The sequence below is a fragment of the Rattus norvegicus genome, chromosome 1 (genome assembly GCF_021556685.1).
Source record: "Rattus norvegicus strain SHRSP/BbbUtx chromosome 1, alternate assembly SHRSP_T2T, whole genome shotgun sequence".
In the NCBI taxonomy this organism is placed as follows: Eukaryota; Metazoa; Chordata; class Mammalia; order Rodentia; family Muridae; genus Rattus; species Rattus norvegicus.
Genome location: NC_141534.1, coordinates 67,432,627 through 67,448,086, shown reverse-complemented (window position 1 = coordinate 67,448,086; position 15,460 = coordinate 67,432,627). Strand labels below are relative to the sequence as shown.

Below are 15,460 nucleotides of genomic sequence, written 5' to 3'. Positions count from 1 at the left end.
TGTAATCTACTAAGGAAAATAGTTCATGGGGATAAAAAGTGAAAAAGAGTTATTGAAAGAGAAAAGGAGTGGGTAGTTAAGGAGGTCAAGAAGGAACAGAGAGGTAACACATCATCAGCATGTGTAGACATGGCTAAATCAGTGGTTCTCAACCTGTGGGTCAAAACCCTTTCACAGGGGTAGCAAAAGACCATTAGAAAACAGATATTCCCATTACAATCCACAACAGTAACAAAATTAAAGTTATGAAGTAACTGCAAGTCAGAGGGACTGCAGCACCAAGGCTGAGAACCTCTGGTCTAAATGAAACCTTACTTTTACAATAAATACATACACAGTATCTTTAAGGCAGTAGCGCTAACAGGAGCAGGTAAGACATGAGCTTCCAGATGTTCTTAAGATGTATCATTTGAACTTAATTATAAGTACAGATTAAACAAACACAAGCTGAAATACATATATTATACAAAATGACTGGTGTGTAGTCCTCAAAGACAATTTAATAAAAGACAGAACTATTCCAGGTTAAAAGAGATAAGAGAAACAACAGCCAATTGAGTATGTGATCTTAGTTTGGATACTAATGAAAGACGGAGGTGACAGTCCAAAGTGAAATGAAAAGCGAGAGTCTCTGAACAAGCTAGCTCACAGGGTTTAGGTAAGAGATTATACTCTGTTCTTAGAAAGGGTAGACTAATATGTGTGGGGCACCATTATAGCAACTTATTTTCTTTCAAATTCTCCATACAGACAGACTGACCACAAGAGGTTGTCAATGGTAGCTTACTCAGCTAGAAGTCCCTATTTGGGACTTTATAATTTTCCTTCAAAGTTTATAGGTGAAGGCACTGAAAATTAGAACAGAGGTTTGTCCGTACTGTGTAACTCAAGGCTCTGCTCTACAGAAGTAGCTACTCGGACATCCACATAGATGCTGTGCTAGACTAACAAGAGCAAGAATGACAACGGCCAAGATGGCAATCAACTCGCAGTGGATAAGGAAATGTGGTACACACACATGATACCCGCAGGAAAGGATAAAATGGGAAATTAAACTGTGAAGGGACAGACTCAAAAACACAAATACCACACATTTTAAATTTTCCTATGTGCAAATGTGGGTAGGTAGGCAGGAGTAGAAATTGAGAACCTAGAAAGCGGGCCGTGAGAGCAAGGAAAAGTGTCTTAAGGAAGTGGGGAAGGAGAAAAGGGTTAACAGTACACATGTCACATGAGAATAGGCGATAGTGGAAGTGTGATATACGATGCTTTATGTTAATGAAAAATAAATCTCACTGTATCTCAGGAATAAAAGCCAAAATAAATCTCAAGTAAATAAATTTTAAAGTTTGTAGCCAAAGCAACAAAAGAGAAACATAGTCAACATTCACATCTGTAATAATTTAGAAACTAATTCTCTCCCAACATTCCCTAAGGTATTGAACAGTTAATGTTGTCAGCTTGAGTGCTTACAAAAATATTAACATTCCACTAACAAAACAGTACAGCCATTTTAATTTACTTCTTTTTCAAAGAATTCTGTGCACCTATACTCCCTGGTCAAATCCTCATGAACTCCATAACTAAAATATTATGATTCTGTGTCTATGAATTACCTGACAGAAATGTTTTTCAAACTCTAACCTTCATCAAGATGGCCATCCTCCCGCCCCAGTTATAAACTGTGGGGGCCTGGGATCCATCTCAGACCTCTAAGAGCCGGTGGCAAAGCTGTAACCACAACTTATTTTGAGGATCTTAAAGGCTATGCTTATTGCCTGGCTAAAAGACCTAAAATTTGAACTCTGGTAGCTATGTATCCGCTTAATCTAAAATCATTCTCTCTGCTTTGCAATGTAAACACCTACCTTCCTGCAGCCCTTGAACTCATGTTATTCCTACCTTAGCCAGCTGTGGTTCAAGCACTTCCATTCCTACAAAGCTGCTAAGTGTCACTATCCTGCTGGACAAGGGTTCTCAACTCCACTCAGCCTGGACTCCAAGGTGTGCTTTTCCACCCGACACTCCACACATGACCAGCACAAGGCAACATACCAGTACAGTGTTCACTTAGCAAATACATTCCTGTGTCCTCGCTTTCTAGCGGCCAGACGCAGGATGATTTATTTATGCAAACGCTGCATTCCTTTTCCGTCCTGTTCTACAGTAATGTACCAACCTCTGCAGACATTCTTTCTCACTCTCCTCTCCAGTTTTCCTTGCTCTACATTACTCCACTGTACTCTTCCTCAGTCGCTTAATTAAAACTCTTAACTCTTCTGGAAAAATCGAAGGCTTGACACACAGTCTACTCCCACATCGTCACTGTCCACATGTAACACTGACCCTGCGGGAGCTGACTCTACTTTAGGAATCAATTCCCCAAATACCCAATACCCAGAAAAGGTCTTGATGGCCAGAGAGCCCTTTCTCACACCTCTTCTCCAGTAAGACAAAATTTAGGACATGACACCCTACAGCTTAAGCATTATTTTCACTGTGTTTTACCTCTACAATAAAGCTGTACCACTAGTCAGGACAAATGTAGTAAGAACAGGTATCCACATTAACAGAACCCCTAACATCAATCAAGGGCAGGCAGCCTACCTGTCAGTGAAAAGATCTGCATTTGAGACCATGTGCTAGGGCTGGGGCACCTCTATTACACTGCATTGTTTATTCAATGCACAGACAATTTTTTTAAAGACTAGGTTTTCTGTAATTAATAATTTGATTTCACTTGTTTACCTTCTTAACAATTAGTGAGCAGGGGTTTTTACTAGGAACAAAACAGGGAGAATGCTAGGGCAAAGAGAATGGAAAGAGAAAAAATTGGAGCTCTTTGGGAGGTGAAGGCAGGCAGACGTCAGAGAGTCCTGCTCTACATAGCAAGGTCCAAGACAGCCAGGGCTCTGTAGACACACTGTCTCAAAACAAAGAGGGAAGCCCAGCATAGGTACCTACCCCTATACTTTTCCTCATCTGAAAATGCTTGCTCTTTAGCATTGGTAAAGTTATTACCAGTTATTTGGGTAACATCCTATCCATTTCACCACAGAGGAAGAAGCAATGTTGACAGAGAGGTAACAGGTGACTCTAAAGGACTGCTGAGAAATGAATGTGTGAGAACAGCTTCAAACTTTACTATCAGCATCCACATGTATGCCTTTTACACAGTGAGGTGGTCTCACACACACACACACACACACACACACACACACACACACAGAAACAGAGAGACAGAGATAGAGACAGAGACAGACAGACAGACAGTTGAAACCAATCAAAGATAAAATAAGCACATTATGCCCCTACCTACCTGAAGTCCCAAACTGAAGAAATGAGAACAAGGCTGCTAGAAATGGATGCTAGAAAGGTCATTTTTGGCACGACTGAGTTGAGAGATAACTGCATTAGTCATGCTGAGTTAGAGGCTAAGCCTCAAAATGCTTTAGAGCGGTGGTTCTCAGCCTTCCTGACGCTGAGACCCTTTACTAAAGTTCCTCGTGTTGTGATGACCCAGCCATACACTTACTACCACTGCTACTTCATAACTAGTTTTACCCATTATGAATTTTAATGTTTTCTCAACGAATTCTTTTTTCCAGAGCTGGGGACCGAACCCAGGGCCTTGTGCTTGCTAGGCAAGCGCTCTACCACTGAGCTAAATCCCCAACCCCTCCTTAATGTTTTCTAATGGTCTGAGGCAAACCCTATGAAAAGGCTTTTCGACTCCCAAGACCCACAGACTGAGAGCCACTACTTTTAAGTATCAAGAAATGAAAAATGAGTGTACACACATACAATTAAAATTTACTGGTAACCATTTCATAAAATACACATAAAATCACAAATGTTGTAGGAAGATAAATGGCTAATTCTATCATTTATAGGTAGGTAGCTTTTTTCCCCCTCATCAGTATTACTGACCACGTAGTAGTGAATAATTTAAAAATAATCAAGCAAAGCAGGCCAGTGGCAGAATTAAGAGATGGAACTGCACTGCCACCAGAGAGTGCTAGAGGCACAGCGGCACAGCACGTACCACGTACGTGTGTGGCAGCTCACCCTGTGGCCACCATTACTTCAGGGATGCCTGAAACTATCCAAGGTAGCTGAGTCAGCAAAATAACATCATACTTTTAAAACATTAATGTGCTGAAATTTCCTTAATGCTGCCACAAGAAATAAAGTTCCCACCGGGTGTGGTGATGCTCGCCTTTAATCCCAACCCCCAGGAAGCAGAGGTAGGAGAATCTCTAGTGAGTTCAAAGCCAGCCTGCTGATCTACACAGTGAGTTCCAGGACAGCCAAGGCTACATGATGAGATCCTGACTCCAAAAAAAAAACAAAAACAAAAACCAAAAACAAAAAATCAGATCCCTATACTGTATAGCTGTAAACAAAACTATTTATAGTTTGGTATCTACTATGCGTCACTTACTGAACAATACCAGAGCCAATGCAGTCCACGCTGGGTTAATTATCATCCGAACAATGTACTACTACAGGACTGCACATCAAGATAACCCTTTGGCCCAGTACATGCTAAGGCTAGGATTAAAGGTTATTTAAAGTGTGAGCACCCATTTAGACAGCTGGTATTTAATACACATTCAAGTGACTTCTTAGTAAAGTATTTCAGGATTCAGTTATTTGTAACTATGAGGTGGGGGGAGTACTCTAGGAGCTAGAGATGGTTCAGAGAACCATCTGTTGCTTTTGCAGAGGACCAAGATTTGAGTCTCAGCACCCACAGGGCAGCTCACAGCCATTCCTAAGTCCAATTCCAGGGGATCTAGCACCCTCTTCTGGTCTCCATGGTGACCAGGCATGCACACAGCCCACTTAAGATACACACAGACAAAACACTCAAAAAAATTAAAACAAATCCATCTTTAAACAACACAACTACTCTGGATTTAACCAGAGGGTGATAGTCAGCATCTACTCTAACAACAAAAGAACAGCATCTTCATACCAGTGAGGTGAGGAAATCAAGACTGTCCTGCCCACTTTGCCCACTGCTCTCATGGCTCCATTAACTTCCGAGGAACATTCCCCAACCAGCCTCTGGTATGCCTGGCTCTTCTTGCACAGGCTAGAAAAACTTTTTTTTTTTTAAAAAAACTGAAAAACATAAAAAAATTAAAAAGTAAAAAAACAAACAAACAAACAAAAAACCTTCATTCCATTCTAGTGAAAACTGTTTTTCGGGAAGGGGCAGTGCGGCTGAGAGGCAGCCGCCGGGGTCACTAATAGAGCGCCCAGGAAGTTTTCTCCTGTGCTTTAGCTCTGAGAAAGAGTGTACATACTGACTACCAGGAATGCCTTCTCTCCTTTCTCTGTTTTTTCATTTCAACAGCAACTTAAATCTTACCTAATCTTTCCATAGCAAAAAAAAAAAACTGTCTGTGGCTTAGCATGTAGTTAAATGTTAGCTTCTGAGTAAGCAGTCACCTCATGACTGGCGGCAGCTAGCAACACAGCTTCAATTATGAAGAGCAGTCCTCAGTCAACAGTGCAATACCATCTCCCTTAAAACTAGTGGGTCTGACAAGCCAGAGACAGACAGACAGACAGAGAGACAGAGACAGCGCACGCAGGCATGCATGCTGTAGCTTTCCTTTTCTGTGGGTCTGATGAGCCTGTGTGATGGTTTACCTTCCCACCATCTACTCTGCCTCCTTTTTCAAAGTCTCCTTCACTCCCCCATTCCAACTAAACCACACAAAAACTTCAGCACAACAAGGAACCAATCTCGGGATAAAAACTGTAAAACTAGAATGTCCAATTTCTGTTTATTAGAATGAACAGCTCTTCTTTACTGGGGGGATACAATATTTGTAAAAAATTTTGATTTCCTAGTAAAAGTATCATTTGTTCTTTCTTTGAAAACTACATCCATTTTTACCCAAATTGTGAAAGTTCAGTGGGAATCTTCCATATAGCTCACTGCATGGCTCTAGCACTTACCAAACTGCTTTCCCTCACCTCCCCTGCACGACTATATGGCCCACAAGTACCTGCTTAACTAAGTATAGATATACTAATCTATTAATACCTCTAAATTAAAATAATCTTTCCAAAACTCACTTATTTTAAAAACATGCTGCAACTCCACGTGAATAGCTTTATATATGTATGAATTTTGATACGAACACAACTATCCCGAAGCCCTATTAAAATGGAAGTTATGATCCAGGAAATCTAAGATACAAAAGAAAACTTTCAAGGTAAGCCATTCTTTTCCAGTTTTTGGCTCTTTGCATTTGTCAAAACTCAGAACTCTAACTCACGTTCTTTACAATTAACAAGTATAATGGATTTCAAATGCAACGTGACTAACAAATGCACCGGCCTCTAGGACTAATTTGAAAACCCTGAAGGGAAAAGGAAGTGCTGGGCAACTTCGGAAACTACTGGGTTGAGTGGACACTGCAAGGCCAAATGTACACAAATACTGTACACGCACTGTATTCAAGTTGAGTGGACACTGCAAGGCCAAATGTACATAAATACTGTATTCAAGTTGGCAAGTTGGTTTCTCCTAGAATTAAAGTCTATTTTTCATATATTCTAGGTGTCATATATGTGAGTGCCTGGATAACCTGAGCCGGCTTCTCCACTGTTGGAGGTAGAAGTTATAAGAGCACAAGAGTGGGGTTAGAATGAACCTTGTGGAGCCAGGTAGTGGTGGGCCACACCTTTAATCCCAGTACTCCGGATTACAGCGGTTACAGTGAGTCTCTTATAATAAGTTCTAGGCCAGCCTGGTGCACAGGCCGAGTTTATGACAGTTTTTGCACACATAGATTTCCAAGTTCCATTTGCTTTATCTGCTGAGAGGGCCTCAATTGAAACCCAAGTTTGCTGATCAGGTTATTGCCTGCAGCTGCTTAGCCATCCTCCCAGTCCTCCACCTTATCACACTTGGCAGGTCTCTGGGGTCCTAAGTCTCCAGTTCCCAGGCTGGGAGTCCAGCTGAATGCCCCAAGCCTGGAGATAGATACATATGTAAAATCTCCCCGCATGTTGTATGCCAAGCATGCATTCACCCATCCAGTCAACTCCCAGGCCTCATCCGAGTTTTAAACTGTTACAGAGCTGAAGAGATGATGAATGTCTAAAAGGACGTGCTGCTCTTGCAAGGGATCCATGTTCAGTTCCTAGCACTATGTTAATGTAGCACACAACTGTCTCTAAGTCTAGCCCCATAGCATCAACACCCTAATTATGGCCTCCTCACTCATGCAAATGAAAGTGGCATACAGGCACAAAAATAAAATTTGAAAACTGTTTATAAACCTTATTTTCCTACCCAGAAAGCAAAGTTATAAGACAGTAGATAGCAATGGGGTTTTGTGGGAATGTGTTCTGAAATTTCTTGTGACAGTGCCCTGAATGTACCTTGCTTGGTTCAGTCAGAAAATCAACAATTACACTTTGCCACTGCATGTGTTTCTAGCAAAATAAAATTTACCTAGCCTCTCTCTGGCATGGCTCCTGACAATATTCCTCAGGAATTCACAGAAAATAGAACCTTATTTAAGTAAAACACCAGTAACAACAATTGTAGGGATAAGTGGCTAAATTACTAAGGTAGACATGTTCATTTTATTTATACATTTACACGATGAATTGAACACACACACACACACACACATCACTTAGGAACCTGGTACAGTAGGAACACTCTGGTATGAAACCCAGTTCTCCATTCCCAACAGGCTCAGGAGAACGAACCACAGTGCAGTTCTAACACTTCTCTTCCTGTGCATTCGAAATCTTCCCATCTTAAGAAAAGTTCCGGCTGGGGATTTAGCTCAGTGGTAGAGCGCTTACCTAGGAAGCGCAAGGCCCTGGGTTCGGTCCCCAGCTCCGAAAAAAAGAACAAAAAAAAAAAAAAAAAAAAATTATAAGAAAAGTTCCTTCCAAGCACAGTTGCAAACTTTTAATCCTAGCACTCCTCCCAAATCTCAACACTTGGGAGATGGAGCCCCCAATAGCTCCATGCCATCCTCATTACACAGCAGGTTCAAAGCCTGCCTGGGCTGCAAAGGGATCTTGTCACATACACCGAATAAATTAAAAAATAAAAAATTTAAAGAAAAAGTAATCTTTCGAACACGTCTTTAAGAAGACACATTGTTTAAATATAAACTACAATAGGTACGGTCCAGTTAGGCATAAACTTGCTATTATCCCTTCCTGAACATATCTTACCTTTCTATATAGGACAGTACTGCACTAGAAAATCACAGAATCCTCTTAAACTCACAAGCTAAAAGTAACACTAACTATAGGACCCTATACTTACCACAGTCCCAGGAAGCTATGGCAATTATAACTTGGTTAACTCTACTCAAGGAACAGCCTACTGCTAAAGCCGCTGGTATGCAGCATATTGAGATTTCCGGATAGAAATCTTAGCTTCAGAAGCATGCAGAGGATGTGGGGAAACAAAGCCAAAGAAAGTACACCTGACCAACACGTGGACTGAGAGAAGTGAGATGCAAGAGTTACAACATCACCAGAAACTGTCCAGCCAGGTTTCTGAACGGGGTCGCCTCTGGCCATTGTCTTCATCACCTCCTAGTTTCCTATCTTCCTGAAGATGCTTGCCGTCATAACTTCACAGTTAGCATTACTTTACAAACTTACTCAACTGACTCTAAAAAGTGGTTATAAAACGAAGAGCAAGAAGCACCATGTTTTACAATGTCTTATAAAAAATATTTAAATCTAATGTAAAGATAAACCAGTTTTTTTGTGTTGTTTCTCTGTGTAGCCCTGACTACTGTCCTAAAGCTTGCTCTGCTGAAGACTGTCTTGAATTCAGCAATCTACCTGCCTCTGCCTCCTAACACCTGACCCAAAAAAAAAAAAAAAAAACCCAAAGTTTTACATGTATGAGGTATATGCACGTTTATATAATCCTTGAATTCAAGTGGCTAAGGATGAAGACTCAGCCTAACCCACACGTTTATCATTATTAACATTGTTTAAAAGAAAAATGAAGATTTTAGGTTGGGGTCTAATTAGTATACACAAGGTTCTAGGCTCTATGACCTGTGTCCTTGCATATATACACACAAAAGATTTTATTCTAAGAATCAGGTCAACTGAATTCAATTAACTACAGACTACGTGAGACTTAAAGCACATTAGCACTATCTTCCACTCTGTAAGAATTATTCAAGGGCATAACACATAGAGCAGTGGTTCTCAAACTCAGGGTCTAACGACCCTTTCACAGGGTACATATCAGATATCCTATCAGTTATTTACATTGTGATTCCAACTACCAAATTAGTTACGAAGTAGAAACAAAAATACTTTTATGGATGAGGGTGAGCAAAAAGCATAAGGAACTGTATAAAGTGACTGAACACAGCATTAGGGACAACTGACTTAAAGAGGGAAGGATCAAATTTGTAAGCCTTACACAACAAAGTTGCTAAAAGTTGAACCAAACAAGCATCTATCAATCATCCAAAAGATAAGCAAAATATGATCACATTTCAAATATTGGCCCTTAAATCCATTATTGGACTAAATCGTCCTTCAAAATACCCTTTAGGAAGAAAATCTGGGGGTTGGGGATTTAGCTCAGTGGTAGAGCGCTTGCCTAGCAAGCGCAAGGCCCTGGGTTCGGTCCCCAGCTCTGAAGAAAAAAAAAAAAGAATTGCCTAACATGTGAGCCCTTGGGCTTCATGTGCAGGAATACAAAAGAATGAGTGAATGCAATCTTTTAAAATGTTTAATAGGCAGGGTTTAAAGAACTGCCCACACCCCAAGTCCACACAGGCAGACCTGCTGGCTGGAACCCTTCCAGCACTGTATTCAGAGAGCTTGGCTTCAGCTACATAAAACTTGTGTTCAACTGAACCACATACAGGTGTCCTGGCCTGCACTTAAAAGCTACAGACTCACTCTAGCAACACAAACACATGATAATTCTGCTTTTATTTTTTTATTTTAATTTATTCTAATTACTGGGGTTTTTTCCAACCCAGCTGGCCTGGGAGTCCCTATATATAGGCCAGGCTGGCCTTGAATACAGAGGTCTGTCTCTGCCTCCTAAGTGCTAGGATCATCAGGCATGGGCATGAAAAATATTATCTTCATACAGCCTGTTCTGATACAACTTTTCCCTCTCCTAACTCCTCCCAACTTTCTTTCTTACCCAACTCCATGCCCTCTCGGAAGGAAGGGAGGGAGAGAGGGAGTGAGAGAAAGGAAGGAAGGAAAAACACAAATCACAAATCATAACATACAAGCCAAAGACCAGTAAGAGAAAAATGCTCAAAGCAAATGGGGGAAAAAAATCTACAAAACTACCACTGAGTTAGCTTTGTGATGGCCAACTGTTCTGGTCATGAGGCCCACCCAGGAATAGTTAACATCAATGGAGACTTCACTGAAAACAACTAATTGTTCTTTTGCCACCAAATAGCAAACAGCTTCTTGGTTAGGAGGAGAGGCCTGTGCACACTTCCCCATCTCAGACCTAACCCACTTTTCTAAGCAAGGTTTCAAAGCTATCAGTTATAATACAGCCGAAGGGTCTATTTCTTAAGAATTCTTTCTTTTCATCAATGGTGACTGTTCTACACAGAAGGAATCAACCCCTTCGCCTCCACATTTCTTTTTCTGTAAAAAGCTAAACCCAACCCAAAATACCAAATGGTAACCTCATTTCAGAAGCTTCCACCAAATAAAAATGAAATTCTGTAGCAAAACACATTTTACATTTCTCAGCCAACACCATCAAATTTGCTTAACTACGTATACAATGTATACTAACTTCAGAGGTGGATCATTTTTCTCATTTCTCTATTATTAATATTTTCTGTTGTAATATCTTTCGGTATTTTGGTAAGAAATCCTATCTGTAGAGTTTAAGGCCTCAGTTAACCAGACACAATTGCTTTTCTTTGCACAACCTTACAACGAAAGCATTTTCGAGAAAGAGTAGGAAGTATCAATACAAAGGGTGAAGAAAAAATAAAAGACAACACAAAGCAAGAAGCTTTGTGTCAAGGAAGGTCAAGGAAGAGCGGAAATAAAGAGATCCCAAAGCCGCACGTGTAGTCAGATCCCTCAATGGTGACACTCAGAAGCACCAGAGTCTGACAGCAGAATTACTCACATTATAGAAATATGCTTTGTAACCACTTAAAAGGAGTATAAATTGAGAAAGAATAGAATTTAGTATTCTGATCCGCCTCTCTTCCTGGGATTATAGGAATAATATTCCAACTATGCCAAGTTGGAAAGAAACCGTACTAACCCCCCCTCCAGTTTATTATCAAATTGGCTTCATCCTCCTCCTAGCTTTGGATATGGCAGCAAATACTGGAAGGTTAAGTTTTGAGAATGTACCAAGCAGGTAATCCCCTGACTTAAATCTGACTTCCTATTCTGTGGATACCCTTGTTCCTAAGTTTCTCTGTGAATATCTACTTCTTAACCATTTCTTTACTCCTAATGAATGAGACTTAGACAATGTAACTCTTCTATTCACTTACTACAATGTATCTAGAGATATGAATCAAGGCTGAAGTGTAAACATCCTCTTAAGTGAACCAGCACTCAGGAGGCCAAAGCCAGGTGCATCTCACTGAATTCACAGCTAGCCTGGTCTACATAATGAGAATTAGGTAAGCTAGGGCTACATCATGAAACTCTGTCTGTCTCTCTCTCTCCCTCTGTCTCTCCCTCCTTTCCTCCCCCTCCCACACTCACACACAAATCCTCTAATTTCAATAATTTCAACTCCACTGATTCTATAAACTCTACCTTGTACTACTGTACAGCCCTCCCCCCACTCCCCACCCCCCACCCCCATTAGCAGGGACTCTCTATGTAGTTCTGACTATCCTGAAACTCTTATGTAGACCAGGATGGCCTCCAGCTCACAGAGACCTACCTACCACCTCTGCCTCCTGATTGCTGGGACTAAAAGTGTACACCATCACTCCCGGGCTCAACCCAGGTTTTTAACTTCTAGATCCTTACTTACATAACAAAACATGTTCTATTCTCTATGTTGTTGTTATTTTGTTTTTGTAAACTAGCCCAGCACCTTTCCTGCTTCTTGAACCTCCCACTTGTCCACCACTGTAACTTCAGTTTGGTGTCCTACACAACACAAAACATCAATGTGTATTGTGCCAGAAACCATTTGAAGTCCTGACATACTAGATTTCACATCTTATTTGTGTGTGTGTGAGTAATACTGTAATTCCCATTTTGCAAGACCAAACATCAGAACTGAATAATTTACCTCAATTCATAGTGAGTAACCATTAAAGTCAGGATTAACTGTACAGTCAGACAGCAACACCTACTTTGCTGACTTCTATGTCTAAGTATATACAAATAATGGATTGTGACAGTAATGTGGAGACTATTTAAATATAAAAGAACTTAATGGTGTTGGACCAGGCAGTGATCTATGCCTATAATCTCAGTGCTCCATTTTGGTACAGGATGAGAAGTCTTACAGAGAGTGGTCTGAGCCTTACCACAGACCCTGACTTGAAGAGAAAAAAAAAACCCAAAAGGATTGACTTACACATAAAATGCCTCAACATTTCATTTCCATAAACTTTATTTATAAGAAACAAAATGGTCCAAATAAGAACTCTAAAACTCCCATATAAAAATAAACATAGACTAAATTCACATCAATTTTGTCTAAAGTTTTCTATAGTGGCAGAAATACTTCCTATTAGTGCTGCGGACATGTGTCATATGTCATTTACATACTATTTGAATGTCTGGTGTAACTTACAGAATTTTGAATGTTTTATAATCTAAACTGTTGCATGCAGCTAATAGCTAACTGGATAACAAAGATGTGGGACATAAAACTCCTGACAAAGAGTGCAGAAATTCTTACTACATTTAGACAGTTCATTAATGGCCAAATAAATCAATCTTAATGTCTCTTTACTGTTTCAGCTTCAATTAATTCAAAATATAAACCTTCAATAGATTTAAGTAGATCAGAATTTTCTATAGTTTTCACCTGCTATCTTCACACACACACACACACACACACACACACACACACACAAATATGCAATGTTAACAAAACTGCTATTGGGACTTTTTAACCTTTGCCAAGCTAAGACAATTTGATAAAAACACTCCCAGTTTCAGGTCTCAGGTAACTAGCTGGTTTAAAGTGCTCACTTACCTTGATTCTCCGCTGCCATTTCTAACACTTTCTTCATCACTGTGTCCATTCATTGTAAAGATCAACAAGTTTTAAATAAAACACAAATCTCCTCAGAATAATAAAAGACGAGTATGAATGCCGATTTCCTCGAATATCAAAAGTTCAAAGATGAATTTTCTTCAACATCCACGGGTTTCCAGGGCCCCCTCTCTATGTCACCTGGGGGAAATATATTAGCGGTTAAGAATATTTGCTGTAGGAAAAGATGTAAACCCGACTTTAGAACTCACAGAAATGGACCTAGACCATTAGACTGGAGATGGCTAGGAAGACCCGGACGCCTTTCACTTACAAGAACTAGAAGGCATCTATTAAGTACAATCTTTCTTTCTTACTAGAACTTAGCCTGCCATTGCTAGTGCTGTTTTGACAGAAGGGCAACAAACTTTTCTAAACTAATTGCTACTATGAAGCACTATTTACATAGATTATTAAAACAAAGTTGAACCTACCATGTAACATATACATACACGTAGAGTGGAAAAAATGCTACTTGGTAACTTCGCCAAACAAACGAAGTGAGGATAGGACTTACGTTTAATGAAACTCTAACTTCTATTACCAAGAACTTCACATTCCAACTAAGGGAAGTCTTTAAATGCTCATAAGGAAAAGAGTGTAATAAAAGGTATCACGATTCTTAGCCAAAGTGCAAACGTCAAAACAGACGGTTTTTATCGGTAAACCAATGGTAGAGTGGAAAACAACATTTATCCAGTAAGGTATTTAAGACGCCTTGAAGAAAAAAAAACATAAAAAAGCAAGACAAAGAATATATACACTGTATCTTATTTTCAAGGCAAACCATGGGGGCGGGGGGAACAAGACAATATTTCCACCTCTCAAGATTTCCGCCAGAGCACTAGAGTCACCTACAAGCCAACCACGAATAAACAAAGGAGATCTCTGGCAGGGGAGGGAGAGGAAGAAGCGGGGGAAGGAGACGTCAGATCCTTCCCCAGCCAGAAAGTACCACCAAGACACACTAGGAACGGAGCAGAGTTGTCCTCCGACTCCAGCAGAGACTTAACTCTGATTATTTCCACTCCAAAGAACAGAGGGGCCAGCCAGGCTGCTGCCACCTGGCCGACTCTGCACCTGGATAGGGATTTCGAACCCGCAGAGCTCAGTCTCCAGACCTCTGCGAGAACAGGTCACTTAAGAGCCACAGCACTCAACAGTAATTCCTAACGTTAACTATTAATCCCAGCCCCCGTGAAACCGTGTCCAAGTCCCCCCACCTCCTTCTCTCCGCAAACTCTGCGCTGAGAAAGTTCACTCGCCTGGGCGCTTTCCCTTTCACCTTTCTTTAGCCCCTCAAGATGGCTTTCCCCGGCCGCTGGACTTCCTTTCCAGCCTCGCCTCCTTTCTCCGTCCTGCCCTAAGTTCTGCTCGGAGCGCCCGGACTCCGGACGCTCCCGCGTCTCAACAATAAGAGCCTCCGAAGTGGCCAGGGCTCCCTCTGCAGCTTCCCTCCCCGCCTGGCAGTTGCCGGGCTCCGGCTAAGTTAGCCGGGCGGCGCCGCGCGGGGCCGCTGCACCTTCTCCGGGCAGCCGGGCGACGCGGCCTCCTTCCCGCCTCCCGCTCCCGCAGCCCCGCCGCGCGCCCTCCCGGGCTCGCCCGGTCGCCGCCCCCTCCCCCCCGCGCTCCCACGTGCTGGTCCCCTCCGCGCGCCGGGCAGCGCCGCCAGGCCGCTGAGGATGCGCCGGGCCGTTCTCCCACGCCCCCGGTGCCGGGCCGGGCCGGGCCTCACGGGCCTCGCCGGCTCCCGGCCTCCCTGGCCTCGCCGACCCGTCCTTACCGGCGGGCACAGGGCGAAGGGTGGCGCGGGCCGGCGCCTCAGGCGGAGGATGCCCCGCGCGGGGCCCGCGATCCTGGACGCCCAGGCCGCGGGACCCGCGCCGCGGACGGCAGAGGGGGAGGGGAGGCCGCGGGCGGAGACGTGAGGGGCTGGGAAGCGGGTCCTACGATCAGTTCATCTCCGGGCGCCGAGGGCGAGCGGGAAGTACCGAAGGCGCCTCCTCCGTCCGCGCTCCCGCCCCGCCGCTTATCGGCCGCCGGCAGCCGCCATGACGCCAAGACCGCGATCGAGCGCAACCGTCTCCGCCGCGCGGCGCCGCCGAGGTCGCCGTCGCCTCCGCCTCCCGAGCGACGTCACCGCCTCGGCTCACTCCCCTTCCCGGCGCGCGGCGGCGGCGCGCACGCCGG

General features: G+C 42.7%; 1 protein-coding gene across 5 annotated transcripts in view; it reads right to left on the bottom strand.

The window, feature by feature from the left end:
• The window catches only part of Chd1 (chromodomain helicase DNA binding protein 1), a 67,327-nt gene that overhangs the window by 51,491 nt on the left and 376 nt on the right, over positions 1 to 15,460 (bottom strand). For 3 of the 5 annotated variants that reach the window (XM_087553192.1, NM_001107465.2, XM_087553180.1), the window contains 2 exon segments: positions 15,054 to 15,379; positions 13,211 to 13,411 (listed from right to left, as the gene is read on the bottom strand). Coding sequence is in view for 4 of the 5 variants with exons in the window: in NM_001107465.2 (NP_001100935.1) it covers positions 13,211 to 13,263 (53 nt within the window). In the remaining variant the exon portion in view is untranslated. 5 annotated transcript variants of the gene reach the window in all.